The sequence below is a fragment of the Amphiprion ocellaris genome, chromosome 24 (genome assembly GCF_022539595.1).
Source record: "Amphiprion ocellaris isolate individual 3 ecotype Okinawa chromosome 24, ASM2253959v1, whole genome shotgun sequence".
Taxonomy (NCBI): Eukaryota; Metazoa; Chordata; class Actinopteri; family Pomacentridae; genus Amphiprion; species Amphiprion ocellaris.
In genome coordinates this window covers 2457238-2472798 of record NC_072789.1, presented here as the reverse complement: position 1 = coordinate 2472798, position 15561 = coordinate 2457238, and the positions used below count along the sequence as shown (strand labels likewise).

The 15561-nt window shown below is 40.9% G+C and overlaps 2 protein-coding genes across 6 annotated transcripts in view; one reads left to right on the top strand and one right to left on the bottom strand.

Annotated features, from left to right (window-relative positions):
- ical1 (islet cell autoantigen 1-like) overlaps nucleotides 1–15561 on the top strand; it is a 34742-nt gene that overhangs the window by 14557 nt on the left and 4624 nt on the right. For 2 of the 5 annotated variants that reach the window (XR_008600855.1, XR_008600854.1), the window contains exons 15-16: nucleotides 1325–1453; nucleotides 5492–5569. Coding sequence is in view for 3 of the 5 variants with exons in the window: in XM_055008604.1 (XP_054864579.1) it covers nucleotides 1325–1440 (116 nt within the window). In the remaining 2 variants the exon portion in view is untranslated. Of the gene's footprint in view, nucleotides 1–1324; nucleotides 4251–5491; nucleotides 15514–15561 lie in introns of those variants that run through there. The other 3 variants (XM_023266136.3, XM_023266138.3, XM_055008604.1) reach the window with 2 other exon arrangements.
- Nucleotides 4247–12267, bottom strand: fam117ba (family with sequence similarity 117 member Ba). Its single transcript, XM_023266139.3, has 7 exons — nucleotides 12132–12267; nucleotides 11261–11344; nucleotides 11039–11149; nucleotides 9793–9936; nucleotides 9386–9593; nucleotides 9182–9302; nucleotides 4247–7531 (listed from the first exon to the last, which is right to left on the bottom strand). Exons 1-7 carry the CDS (start codon nucleotides 12150–12152, stop codon nucleotides 7306–7308), a joined length of 915 nt encoding a protein of 304 aa, XP_023121907.1. The 5' UTR covers nucleotides 12153–12267; the 3' UTR covers nucleotides 4247–7305.

Below are 15561 nucleotides of genomic sequence, written 5' to 3'. Positions count from 1 at the left end.
TGTGTTTTTGTCGAAACCAGCTTCTACTCACCATCAGTTTAGTTGATGATGGCCGAAGCAAGAGTCATATTTTACAGCACGGGTCACAAACTGGCGGACTGCGGTCTTATATGGTCCCGGACCTGTAATCGGTAAATTGTAACAGGATTTTAAATTTGACGGGCTACTTCTATTTTACTGCTGCAGCTTTTCCAGTGTTTACAGCATTGATTTAGCAGACGCTAAACATCGCAGCTCTGCATTCAGACAACAGTTAAGAGGTGACGAGGGACAGACAAAAAAGAAAAATAAGTAAAGCGACACTGAAAGGAAAGTCGCCCTGCACATGTTGACCATGTTTGGCCCAACATAGAGCTGTAAGCCAGCTTCTCAACCCTGAACATAATCAAAACTAAATAAGGTTCCAGACTCACCAGTGAGCTCCAGATGTGTTTGAGAACGACCCTGACACCATTCAGGCCACGATTCAAAATACTAGCAGGGCAAGCTGCAGCTCGGTTCTCTCATTAAGCAGCGGGGTAATAAGGGGAGTGATAGAAAACAGGAAAAAAGTGTAAAAGTGTTCAATTGCTTATTTGAGATTTAGGTATTGTTAAATATGTATATAAGTTGATTCAGGTTGTTCAGTCACTAGTTTTTCAAGTTCTGCATTTTATTTTAAGATGTACAATTATATCAAAAGTTATTTATAAATGTTGTCAAAATGTTTTTGAACCATTCTGAATTCATTTGATTTGACGGTCAGTTATTGATTACATGCATAATCTAATAAACTACTAGGTTACATCAACATACATCACACTAATTCAAGTTAGACATTATGATGTTCCTGACCTTTGCTTTAGTACTTCTCCTCTGACTGGGCCTCTTTGACTTTTCATAGAATACGCCGGCTTTGTAGCATGTGTCGTGTGAAGTAGCACCCCTGTTCATGCTTTCTTTAGAGGATCCCCCTTCCCTTCATGTTTCATTTATAATCAGATAAGTTGTGCAAGAGCCAACACAAAATAATCCCGTTACAGCCCATTAGCCCATGCTAACACCGTAAAATTCACTGAATGTCTATTGCAAATGGCTTCTAGCTTTCAGAGCTACAAAACAGCTGTAGAGACTCTTACACTGAGCTGAAATGAAACAAGTCCACATAGGTGAGGGAAATAATGTACGACATTGAATTTTTGCAGATATCAAATAGATGCTTAGGGAAAAAGGACCATTGCTATGAGGTTAACGGATGTATCCGTTGACCACACATTATAGTCACAGTTTTTATAAGCTCCGGAAAGCACTTAACTTTTTACTAATGTTGTGTTTGTGTGTGTAGCTGCTCAAGGAGGATCCAAAGACATGTCTGCATGGTTCAACCTGTTTGCAGACTTGGACCCCCTTTCCAACCCAGACGCCATCGGACGCTCTGCGGATGAGCTGCTCAACGCCTGAAGTGAGCATCTTTGTAAGTGTGTGTGTCAGTCAGTGTATGTTTCCACTCCAAGGATCTGGATTTTTGCAACACACACACACACATATGCGTCCACATTTCTGTTATCAGGAGGGATGTGTACTTAAACACGCTTTATATTTGTGTTACACTGGAAGATGATATTTTACACCGGAAGCAGGAAAACGCTGTCAGGTGAGATGATTGTTACACTCTCCTCCGTGGCACTGCAAAAGACTGTTAACACTAATCATGAAGCCAATGACTGATGCACGCAGCAAACCCTGACGTGGTTTCTGTTACCTGTTCATTTATTGCAGCTTCTGTAAGACGGTAAGAGGAAATGTTTGGGGTCCACGTTTATTTTGGATAGTGGGACGTTTTCTGTGTTTTCTCTACATTTGAGTGTGTGTCGGTTTGCTGTGTGTACACTTTGCAAGGGACCCAGGATGGTATAAACAGTTCTGTTTGCTGTTTATATCTCATAACACAGTTGTCTCAAATGAGTGAAGGATGAAATGTATGCATAAGATACGATGGGCCTGTCACTGAGCCTATGTTTGCACACCAAAAGAACAGCAGCATTTGAAGATTGAGCAGCAACAAGAGTCTGTATCATGAAGCAAGATTATTGTATTCACCAATTATCTCTGGGTTTATATCAGGTTTTCTGCCATCAACAACCTGGATCTCCTATAACCAGTGAATATCACCATGTTCTGCAAAGGCAGTAGCAACATATTGGTGCATAATCTGATTTTATCTGCTCTAGATTTGTGTAATTTAAGACAAAACAGCTTTTTACATTAAATATTATTATTACTATTATGATATAGCACTAAAGAGCAAATTGCAGTACTTTGTGTGCAGTTGTATTGCGTCTGTGGCGCTGTAGCTAAAATCACAGAATGACAACTAATTACACAGAGCTAACTCGTAGAAAGACAGTTAACCACACCAAAATCCATTAAAGCTACCTACACAGTAATAAATAGCCGGCTAACACAGCTGAAGTCTTAGAAAGACAGCTAACTGCAGAGTGAGACCGCTAACTACACAGCTAAAGTCATAGACAGGTAGCTACATGGCAATAGAGGAACCTCTAACACAGCTAAAATCTTAGAGATGTCGCAGAAAAACATAACTACACATTTAAATCATAGAAACAACTAATAACAGTAGAAGAAAGACCGCTAACTATGCAGCTAAAGTCGCAAACTGACGGCTAACCACACAGCTGAAGTCACAGAAAGAGCTAACTGCACAGCTAAAGTCATGAAAAGACTGCTAACCTCAAAGCTAAAGTCATAAACAGACAGATGTTTGTCCAATAATAGAGAGGCTGATAACTGCACAAAAAATATAGAAAGAAACTATTAGTAAAGTCACAGAAAAACAGCTAATGGCAAAACTAGCAGCCTTAATGCTACTACTAGTATGCTAACTTACTCACAGTGACATTGCCACCTTGTTTACCTTGTTCACAATCTTAATTTAATAAGTTGGCACATTAATACAAAACATGAGTGTAAGTGAGACTGACAGAAGTGCTGTTAGTTTTGCAACTGATGTCATTTTTACAATTTATTATAAGAGGAATATGAATGTCTGAACCAAATTTCATGCAAATGTAAAATAGTTATCCATTTGGAGCCGAAATAGGGGACTGACTGACTCACTTTGCCATCCCAGCAGGAGTTTCTCCTCTCTCTGTTTTGTTAAATACTAAATCACCAGAATGTTCACATTCAGGACTTCATTTTGCGTATTTTAATGCAATTTTCATGCTTGTAGTTGAGCTGATGGCCGTCTGTTAGTAGTCGTCATCCAGATTTACCAAGGTTGGACGTAATACAGACTCCTCTGAGTAAATAACGAGATGATTTATGGATTGCTGTAATGTCGCCTTCTCTTTCATTCAAATGTGAGCCGTCCGTGGAAAGATGGTGTCACTTCACGTCTAATTCACTGTTAAAACTCTTGTTGTTGCTTTTGTGATACCAATAGTTTCCTCAATCATGAACTCAGAGTGTTTTATATAGTCTTCAGTCCCATCTGTGTAACTTCACAATCAGAAGTCAATGGCCAAGAAGAATATGAGTAGGAATTATTATTTTGTACTCCTCTCTTAAAGATGAAGGATTTTTATTATTATTATTATTACCGTTGGGCTATTTAAGTCCTACGAATGTGCAAAGTAAGAGAATCTGATGCATCAAAATGTATTTATTTTCAATTTATATTACTATCAGTTTGCAAAAACGTGTTTTAGTGCAGTATAGGGCATACAGATGAATAGAAACTGACATTATGAAGTAAACACTGTAAAATACTCGTCTATTTTTAGCTCTGTGTGCGAGTGTGTGTTTGGACGATGCACAGACGGATTGTTTTAAAGGGAACACTGGAGAACTGTTACCATAGCATATTTTCAACCAACTGGAGTGACATTTCTGAATGTTTATGGATACAGCTGGACTTTGTGGAGAATCTAAGGGAAAACTCCCAGGGGTTGAGGTGTGAATGTGATGTCTGTGAGCTCAGTGAATGCAAAACCCTCGGTTACGATATTTGTGTGCCTGTAAAATCTCACTCGGTGCATCATTGGAAGTCCAGCAACTCAGAAAAGACAATTTTCTACAAGCTGCACATTAGTAAATCAGCTTTATGGGGGCAAGACACACCCCCTTCTAATTATTGTTTATAATGTGATGTTTTGTGGAGGGAAAATTAAGAAGGAACACTCGTGTGTATTATACTGTTTACTCTTGATTTACATGCTTAAAATAAAAGAATGTATTTCTCAACTCAATCACAGATGCTTTTATTTTTTAATTCAACTATGCCTTTTTATTTCACTCGAAGGGGTTTAACAGATGAAAACTTGGCAGTTCTGTTTCCAGTAAACCGGACAAGCAAACAGAGTTGAGTTCATCTCGTCTCAAACTCTTCCAAAATGCTGTTTATCCATGAAAAAAAAACCCAAAACTTTGGATTAAATTTCTATTTCCACATGTATAACCTGCTCTTTTATACTACTTCTTTTTGTAAACAGACGTCTAAAAACAATAAATCAGATCGTCGCTTTTGGTGTGATTGTTTTCAGCATTTTGGAACCTTCATTTCTTTCATAGTTTAAACATTTTTTTTGTGTTTTTTGTGACCTGTTACTCCAAATCAGGCCACTGAACAAATGACATCCACACTTCTCTCTACTTCTACTCTGCTACAGGTTTACATCATTCAGGATCTCCACTGTGTTGAGGCTACATTGACAGCAGCTGTTGGTTTTGCTGCCTCTTAGTTGTGTAGACTTTGTTAGGTGTGCGCTGAAAAATTAGTATATCTTCTTTTTTTCGTATCCTATTCTCTACAACCTGAGATGGATGATGTAATCTATTCTTGATTTAAAATTCTCTGAAACCCAATTGCTCTCCTTGTCCGATAAATAAATACAATATTATTCACAATAATGACACGTAGTAATTCACAGTACTTAGTGGAGAAAGAGGAGGAGGAGGAAGGTGAGGGGGTCATATGGTACACTTGTTGACTCATTTAGATACATATCTTTGTCAGCCGATAATACAAACACAGTGTGCCTCTGTATTTACAAATCCGGTACATTCCTATCCCACCATCGCAGGCACAGTCAAGTAGTAATGACGCATAACAGGAATACAGGAGGATGGAGCGCAGCATGGAGAAGCTGCCGACCTGGAAACCACACCGAGAGTCTTTACACTGCTACCTAAAACTAGACTGTCTGGTTTAAAAGTCTAAATTTTTCTGATAAAATAATTAAAAAAGAAGCCCTGAAAACCTGGTTTCTGGATCACCTGTTTGCTGCAATGTTTGGACATTTTTGGTCATTCCACATCTGGGATTTTTTTTATTTTCCTGCATTTGTTACTGGGTTGAAGTAGGTATTTTATTTTTACACATTTAGCTGTTGCTATTTGTTGCTTGCTTAGTAAAATGGGCCACTTGGGGGCAGCAGAAATAAGTGTCAAGTGTTTTCTACATCTAAGTGTAATATTCACTCTCCTTTAGGTCTGATTCTACAGCCAATAAAACATTCACCAGCTAGTTACTCTGCCAAGGAATGCGTCGGAGTTATGTGACAATCAGGTACGTTTGTCTGTCTGTCTGTGTTAGCAACATTACTCAAAAACGGACAAATGGTTTTCAGGAGCTTCTTCACTTATTGGCAATGTGGCCAAAGACCTGTACATTTATAACGAAGCAACAGAAAAAATTATTTGGAACATACACTACCGTTCAAAAGTTTGGGGTCATCCGGACAAATTCACATTTTCCATGAAAACTTTTGTTCATGTGCTAACGTAACTGCACAAGGGTTTTCTAATCATCAATTAATCTAGAATCCTCAAGACTGATGGTGGCATTACTTGCATGTGCTGCTGCTCTGTCAGTGTCACTGACACAAACCTTACTCATTTTTTCTCAATGTAGATGTTCCATTCAAAATTTCCAGCTAGAATAGTCATTTACCACATTAACAATGTCTAGACTGGATTTCTGATTCATTTAATGTTATCTTCACTGAAAAAAACTGCTTTTCTTTCAAAAATAAGGACATTTCTAAGTGACCCCACACTTTTGAACGGTAATGAAGTTCCAGTGAAGCTTGTAGAATTGTAGATTAAAATGGAGGTATTGAGCTCGTACTAGCCCATCTACCATCTTCAGTGTAGTATTTGGGCTCGCTGGCCACTCCATGTTCAGGCCCCGGCCAGCCAGAGGCAGCCCGTCCACACTGAGGACAGGCGACCCCTTCTGGATGCATTTCACAACAACACAAGCTGAGCAAGACAGAAGGAAAATCAGCATCAGAGTGACAGTGAGGGAAAGAAAAGGGAGGGAAAGAGCTAGGAGAAGAAGTGATAGTGGTGGAGTAAAAAAAGGCTGGTGCTTGGGAAGGAGGGGGCAAGCAGACACAGGTTGAACACGCTGCACACATCATAGCCCTGGCCTGTGTTTCCCTTAGATACACACCGCCTGGCAGGTACCAGATCACTGCTACCAGTTAGAGTAACGAAGGCATCAGCTTGAACAAGTTTACAGTCAGCATTCATGACAAACAGCTAGTAAAAACATCAAACAGATGTCTGGAGGTGGTCTGAATACATGCTTAGTTGAATTTTTTCTTGCCTGGCCTTGCCTTTCTAGTATGTACCTATTGCCACCATAGTGCAAAGACCATAATATGCGTCATGGCAACGGTCAGACATGATCAGAGCACTATGGCGGTTTAGGGAAACTGAGCGGTCTAAAATATCAGGCACATTTTTAACTGCTCCTTTTCACGACCCTTCAAGTTTTGCTACGATATATTTGGCAGCACCAAAATTAGCCTCCGTGGTCAATCTCGTGGTCGCCAAGGAAACCAGCAGCCTTTTTTTTTGTTGTCATCATAATGGAAGGCATATTTTATATCAAGATAAATAACTACAGATAGAAAAAGAGATGTCCGTGGAAAGGCGCCATGGTATAATACGATGAAATAAAAGAGTCAAGTCCTTTCGCCCTTTTTCCTCCCAAAAAACATGAACGTAAACCAGCACTAAAGTTAGAAGAAAGCGATGAAATGTTAGCTGCTAACACCTGCTCAGGGCTGCAGGACTCTCACGTTGTAATCGTCTGAGGAGGAGAGGCAGTGGGAAGCGCTTTTTGAAGAAGATAAGGACATCAGAGAGAGCTGAGCTGGCATGCTGAAGGCATTTTTTTTAATTTTTTTTATTTTGGAGCAAAAACGGTTGTTTCCTCAAATGCTTTCTGATTTCGTTGGTTGTTTTTGGGGACTGAGGGGGGCATGTTAGTTGATATAAAGGCCACGGGGGCCATCAGAAGCTCTCCGGCTCCTCCAAGAGGCAGGGTTGGGTGGACAGAGGCACGAGGGACGGGGACAGGCTTCGGAGGCCCACCCCGGGGCGAAAGTTGAGGTCCGGGGCAGGGAGTAAGGGCTTGAGGATGCTGACGAGGCAGAAGGCAGAGCCACTGTTGGGGATGAAGTTGACCTTGTTGCGGTCGGGACACAGGAAGGGAGGGATCTCCTGCAGAGGTTTGGGCCTGGAAACACAAGCAGAGACACAGTTAGCCTTCATGAGAAATCCTCTTTGTCACACTTTGGCATGAAAATGTTTACCAAGTCCTTTGTGGTAGCTGTCAACACATTCCATAGAAAGACAAATGATGATACTCCGTCTGTGGCTCTCAGATTCAAGCTCAATGGTTCATACGGAACATGTTGCTAATATCTAGTTTAATCACAAAGTTTTGACTTCAAGTACTTTATTTGAGTGTGCATTCATTGACTTTTTTGGTGTTAGTTGCCGCACAAGACACAGAACATCATCATTAATTAGGAGTAGTGATAGTTCATGTCCACCTAAGTACCATATTTTTCGGAATCAGCTTAGTTTTTCATCTCCACTTTAGCTCTTTGGTGGCTGAAGTTCTCCTATGCTCACCAACCCGTCTCTAACCTAGTGTGTTTACATTCACAAAACTAAATTATCATATTTACAGTTGTGTGAGCAAAGGCTTAAATACACTTATAAAGACTATGTCTGTGATGGTAGCCTTGAGGTTCCAATGATGGAATGATTTCCATGTGTGTTTGTCACAAAAACTACCACGCATTTTGGTTCTTTCATAGATTTATTATATGTCTTCTGGAAATATGACAAAATCTGCTGGGTCAAAAATATACATATACAGGGTTTCTGCAGGGCATTAAAAAGCATAAGTAGTCATGAAGTTAGTTTTGCAAAAATTAAGGCCTTAAATGGCATTAAAAATCATTAAATTTGAGTCTCAGTGGCATTAAAAATTCTTTCTGCAGTTTTCAAGAAAATGTTGGACAATAATAATATAATAATATATAATTATAGACTGCGATTTGTCAGATATGTGAATCTGTCTAAACATGTTGACACATTGTGATAATTGTTCCGGCCGGTCGGGTTCTATTGCCAAAAACTGGATGTTTGTAAAGTGGCCGACAGGCTGGACCAGGTGGAGGAGAGCTGGGAAATGGGGAAATGCAAATTCCAGCAAAAATGGCTGGAAAACATGGAATTCAGAGAATGACTGCAGCGTGGGTGGTCAGGAGTGGTTTCTGGATTCAGAAATAGTGAAATGTAGGGACAGTTTTCATATGAAAATCTTTTACAAAAAAAAACCAAACCCATGTAATTTGTTGTATTTACGGTCGTGGCATTAAAATTTTTACAGTCTAGCATGAAAATGGTATTAAAAAGCATTAAATTGGACTGGCTGATTTCTGCAGAAACCCTGATACAGCATTTGGACTCATTAGTTCTGGTGCTGAAGACAGTTGTGACTACTACTACTACTATTACTAAAGACTTCTCTGAGCCAATATAAACAGCGACCAAGTGAACACTCATTAGACTCAGATTTTCTCACTGTAGCATTTGTGGCTAAGGAGCTTAGCACAGATTTGAATAAGTTAATCATTGACTTGAACAAGTCAGGAAAGTGACTTGGAGAGTTGTCAGAAAGCCAACAAATTTACTGCACCAATTATGTCAAGAAGAGTGGTGAAAGATTCAGCCAGAAGCTTGTGGACGGCTAACAAAAGTGCCAAAATGAGGTCAAAAGGACCAAAGGACATTTAGATTCTGTCATATTTCCAGAAGACCTATAATATGTATAAAATGTGACAAAGACACATATTTCAACCGTTCTACTCACATGGACTCCTCGATCACTTTGACCTTCTCGCAGCCCTCTGGAGGTTCTCTCTTGAACATGTAGCTGTTGTTGGGTCTGGGAGAGGCGGCGTATTTAGGCAGCGGGGAGCAGGGGCCCAGCTCTGTGGAGGGACAGGGTGGGTGGGAGGTTAGCAACACATCAGGCCGTATGTCTGGTATGATACTACGCGTGCACGTCCGTCACCTTTGTCCTCGTAGGGGCTGCCTCCACCCGTGTCATTGAGGACAGTGAGGTAGGAGGGTGAGATGGAGTCGGGACGGCTACTGCAGTTGCTATGGTTACTACTCAGGCCGCCCCCTGAGGGAGTTTGTGTGTCGATGCTGCGGGTACTGCTGCTGCGCTGTGGGGGGACGGGTGGGGGTGCACGGTGTCCATCTGGGACATCCTGTGGCTGTCGCGCACACACACACACACACACACACACACACACACACACACACACACACACACAAATGAGGTCAGGAAAACACTGCTGCCTTAATCCCCAATCTCTCTAAAAAAAAAAACAAAAAACCCTTGAATGTTAATTGAGCGCAACACAAAGCAAAACAGCCAACAACACATTTAGTCTCTCGTTCGGTTCGACTCACAACGATGGTCTCGTCCTTCTCGGGGGTGTCTCGGATGATGATGCGTTCGATCTCCTGGTTGAGGCCCTCCACGCTGTTGCGGAACCGAGGGGCCGACGACTTGGATATAGGGATGGGGATCAGGATGGTCTTGGGCATAGGCGACTGCAAAAACAGGCAGAACGCAAACAAATTTGCATTTAATATAGATTCTGTTCCTGGATGTTGCGCTTTGACTTGGATTTAGTTGCAGCGGCACTTAGAAAATCAGCGTAAATATCCACAAGTCTTTGAGTCATTCAGTCAAAATACAGGCAAAAAATAGTATTTCTTCTGCAGCTTTGACGCCATTATTCTAGCACTCATATCATTTACATTGTGAGATGTTGCTGCTGCCTGTAAAACTAAGAACTGCACAACATCTGGATTATAAAATGGCACATCAGTATGTAAATGTCAATCATGGATCAACCTAAAATTCTGCCGTATTGAAATGATTTCTGCATCCCGTAGCAGAGGAGGCATGTAAATAACTTAAGTAGAGAAAGCTGCTGAGGTTATACACTGAACACAACCAAATGGATTAAATAAAGCCTCCCTCCTCCATGTGTCAAAGTGTCCTTGGGCAAGACACTGAACCCCGAGCACCATGCATGTGTGTGAATATGTGTGAAAAACACACTGTAAAGTGCTTTGCAGATCCCAGCTGGGGTTATAAAGGTACTATATAAGTGTGTCCATTTATTTAACATTGTACAGATTATTAATATGTATTTCTGCACCAGTGCTTTGCCCACCAGTAATCAGAAATAAAAATTCTATCACAGAGACAGACTTTGACAAGCAAAAACTGAAGTGACACACCTCTCTCTGACATTAATTTGCATATGGAAGTGAGTTTCTGCTAGCTGAGGGTTCTTTACAGCCGTGAATGAACATGTCAAAGGCTTTGTGAGCGTAGTTGCATGATCCTTTTCTTTGTCTAACGAGAAGGTCCAGAAAGAAGGACAGCTGCGCTCCAGCAGACTCCACAGGGAGCGTATTACCAGCCCTGCTACACCATCACATACGGCAGCATGACGGCAGAGAAAGAGCCCAGTTTAACTGTCTTTGCATACACCCCATCTCACATTTCAAACTATCTGGAGACACACACGCCAGCGCTAAACAAGGACACAAGGAAAAGTGGGACGTCTTCGAAACTCTCCAGATCGGGGACCCAACCTAGTTCCTCTCAGACACACACTCCCTCGTCTCTATTGATCACCTGCGACTGGATGATGGTGTGGCTGCCATTGAACGGCGACTTGCGCTCTTTATCTCTCCGATGGCGGCTGCTGCGTTTGCTGCGCTGAAGCTGCTGCCGCAATTTGGCAATCTGGAGGTGATACACGGATATATGCAGACGTTAAAAGTAACGGTGGAGCAAATAGTGAAAATTGCCTCACAATGCTGCTGATTTAGGCGCAAAATCAGGAAAGAAACGGACCTCCTTGAGCTGGTCGGTGCTCCCACAGGAGGCCGAGCGTTTGTGAGAGCCCCTCCTCCTCTCATCTGCCCAGGCCCTGGGGGTCTGACACACACAAAAATACATAATCATTGTCTTAATTGTTTTTATATACTTATACTATACATTTTACATTGTCTGAATTGGTGTGCTGTCTTGGCCAGGTCTCCCTCGGAAAAGAGATTTTTAATCTTAAGGGAATTCCTGGTAAAATAAAGGTTAAATAAAATAAAAATAAAAGAGGAAATGCAGGCACAACAGGTTTTTCAGCACCAAGAAAATCAAGAATAGAGAATAAAAATGCTAATTAATTTTCTTAATCCTCGTGTTGTCCTGCGGGTCAAAATTGACCCGTTTTCAAGTTTGAAAATGTGGAGAAAAAAAAATATTTTCACAATGAAACTTCTGATGTCCACATTTTCAACATTTTTGGGAAATCTTTGAACATTTTTTGGTGGAAAAAAAATGTTAAAAATGTTTCTTAAGAACATTCACAAAAAAATCGACCAAAATCCAGCGAATTTTGCTGGATTTTGGTTTTACTGATATATATATATGTAGTTACTTTAGATATTTTTAGGTTTTTTTGGAAGATTTTTACCCATTTTTTAAAAAATATTTACAAGAATTTTCTTGCCAAATTTGGGGGATTTTTTATTTATTTTTTTTAAATAAAACTTTTAAGGGAAACTTTTAAGGAATAATTGGAATTTTCTTCCTGAAGGTTTTGCAAATTTTCAGAAATTTGGGGAATTTTTTTGCAGAATTTGCAAAATTGCAAAAGGAAACAATATTTTTTGGTCCCCGTAAATGGAGACAGCAGGAGGGTTAAACACACAGTATGGTCACTCACCTGCGTCGCTTTGTCCCTCATGTAGGGAATGTGTTGTTGCTGGCTGTCGTCCTGAGGCCAGGGACCTGTCAGGTGAGAGCCAGCGAGCGTGCCCTGTGAGGGCCACAGCTGGACGCGATGGCGGGAGACCGAGAGGAGAATGAGGAGCTGAGTGCTCAGAGGGGGGAGAGGGGGATGCTGGAGGACGTGGAGGGGAACCACACAGAGATGTGGGAGGTTAAGGCCACAGAGGCGGTCTGAGGGGGAAACAGAGAGAGAGAGAGGTTGTTTGTCAACACAAAGTAAACATGTCAACAAATCAACAGACACACAGCTGGCCTGCAGGATAAGCTCATGGCTGCCTTCCTCTGTCTGTCTAGGTTTGCGGGTGTTTACATTAGAGTGTGTGTCTCGTCAGATTGATGGTAATCCGTCCCGTGCTGGTCAGAGCGGATATAGCCCCAGCTAAGTCTCCCACAGACCCCTGTTAATGGCATTAAAACAGCTTACAGCAGAGGGGAGTGAGGGCAGGTAGCTGCTGCCCAACTGACCCTGATTCAGAGCTGCATGTTTTGCACCGGTCCTCTGATACTGGTGGGTCTTTGTATGGCACCAGCCAACAAATTTTAACATCAATTTCAGATTTACATAACTAAGAAAATCATTTTGAAGTTAATAAATCATGAAAACAATTGCTGACGACTTCCTATGTAAAGCTAAACTGCTTTTAACCCTCCTGTTGTCTTCATTTACAGGCACCAAAAAATATTGTTTCCTTGTCTGAAAAAAATCCAAAAATTCAGCAAAAAAATCCCCAAATTTCTGAAAATTTGCAAAACCTTCAGGAAGAAAATTCCAATAATTCCATAAAAGCGTCCCTTAAAAGTTTTATTTAAAAAAAAAAATTCCCCAAATTTGACAAAAAAATTCTAAATATTTTCAAAAAATGAGTAAAAATCTTCCAAAATGAAATGAAAAAACATATTTATACTGTAAAGATAACTCTGATCAGAGGTTGTTAATCATTATTCTTCTTACTTTATGTCCCAAAGAAATCTGTAATTCACAATGAGGATGAATTTTTTTCACCATAGTGTGCAATAAGTTCTATTTATTTGTCAAATTTGTCAACTGAGGGTTTTATAGATGCTCATCTGTCATGCCAGTGGACCAGACAAGGCAATACATGAACAGACAAGAGACTCAGCTCTGATGCAGCTTGCAGGATGAATCCATCAATTGTGGTTTTTTTTTTTTGTTGTTTGTTTTTTTTTTTTATAGCATTTTACGCTCCAAATGGATCCTGAATGCAACATTTATCTGCACATAAAAACACGCAGCATTGACTGGCAGCGTGGGTCCTGGAGTTAAATTTGGCAGGGGCCTTGACCAGCGCACATCGCTGTTGCTAGGGAACGGGGGGCTGACTGATCTTCATTAACACACAGCAGGATTTGTGTGTGTTTGTGTGTGTGTGTGTGTGTGTGTGTGTGTGTGTGTGTGTGTGTGTGTGTGTGTGTGTGTGTGTGTGTGTGTGTGTGTGTGTAAAAGGTGGTTTCAGCATCAGGGCTCCGCTGGGAAAATGCTTAGCCTGCTTTAATTTGACTGCTGCGACCCGTACAGGAGTTTGTAAGCTGACAGCACCGGCAGTAGTAGTGGCAGCACAAATGGAGGTATAAAAGCTCAACATGGTTCTAGATTATTGGTTCTGACCTCTTTAGAGACAGAGAAGTGTGACAGAAATTCATATATCGCCAGAAAAAGATGACCTTGTATCAAGTGATGGGTTTTAATGATCTGCTATGGGTAAAAATTGACAGTCCAAGCAATAAATGGGATCTAAATATAAAAATTCACAATATTCTAAAGCCAAATTGACACGTGACTTGTCGAGCTGATTCCTAAACACGCAGAGTATTAAAACCACACAATATGCCGGCCTCAGGAGCAAAACAACACGATTTTGCAGCGATTTTACACACCCCTGAACGCCTCATAACATGCTCAATGCCCTCTCTCTACCCATGTGCAATTAACCCTCCTGTTGTCCTCATTTATGGGCACCAAAAAATATTGTTTCCTTGTCTGAAAAAAAATCCAAAAATTCTGCAAAAAAATTCCCCAAATTTCTGAAAATTTGCAAAACCTTCAGGAAGAAAATTCCAATAATTCCTTAAAAATTTCCCTTAAAAGTTTTATTTTTAAAAATCCCCCAAATTTGGCAAGAAAATTCTTGTAAATATTTTCAAAAAATGAGTAAAATTCTTCCAAAAAATCCTAAAAATATCGAAAGTGATTCCATATATATCAGTAAAACTTCTAATATTCTCTTGAGAACATTCACCATGAAAATCAACCAAAATCCAGCGAAATTCGCTGGTTTTTGGTTGATTTTTTTTTGGTGAATGTTCTTAAGAAACATTTTTAACATTTCTTTTTTTCACCAAAAAATGTTCAAAAATTTCCCCAAAATGTTGAAAATGTGGACATCAGAAGTGTCACTGTGAAAATATTTTTTCCCCCCACATTTTTAAACTTTAAAACGGGTCAATTTTGACCCGCAGGACAACATGAGGGTTAACTAAAATGTGCAATATGCTTCTGTTTAGCTAAGGTGCCCATATTTACATAAAATTTTATCAATATGTGGCACTATTTTTAGCCTTTGCATCTGAATACCATGCAATAAAATCTAAAAACACTTCTTAGAACCACAGATTTGTAAGCAATCTCCTATTTGGCGCTTGAACAAAATGACTTAAGTGAGCGTCTGCCTGCAGTCTGTATTCAATGCTGCACAGTTTTGATAAATAAACCTCACTGCATCATCATGTACAATGCAGCTCAATTCTTGGTTTGCACATATATCACCCCCCTCCATCCCATCATCACAACATAGCACACTCCTCAGTGTGACTTACAGCATCATTCACAGTCAGTATCCTGCGGTTAAATGGAGAAAAACACGCTCACCTACAGAAATGTGTTATAGGTGCGCTGCATGCGGAGGGGCATGGAGCTCCTCAGCAGCCCAGCCCCTGGTGGTGCTCCAAGATGCTAGCGAGGAGGACCGGGATATGAAGGCTACAAGCGGGGAAAGCCCTCTTTGACAGATTCAGGCAGACACCGAGGAGGAAAATAGAAAAACGCGGGTACAGTATGTGTCGAAATGGGCGTTGCTGGCTGCTGTATTCGCACCCTGCCTCCTCGTCGTCCCCCTCCTCCTCGTCGTCGTGGATGGATGTTTTTCTGTCCCGGCTGATGCGACACGCCAGCTTCCAACGGCTACCCTGATCTGGTCGGAAAGAGCCACGATGAGCGGAGGGTAGAAACACAGGAGGATGTTGTGAAGAGTCGGAAAAACGACGGAAAAAAAATAAGAGAGGGACAAAAAAACAGAGAAGGGATAGAAGAAGGCGGTGATGCTGGGCTAGCCTCGGCTGAAACGACG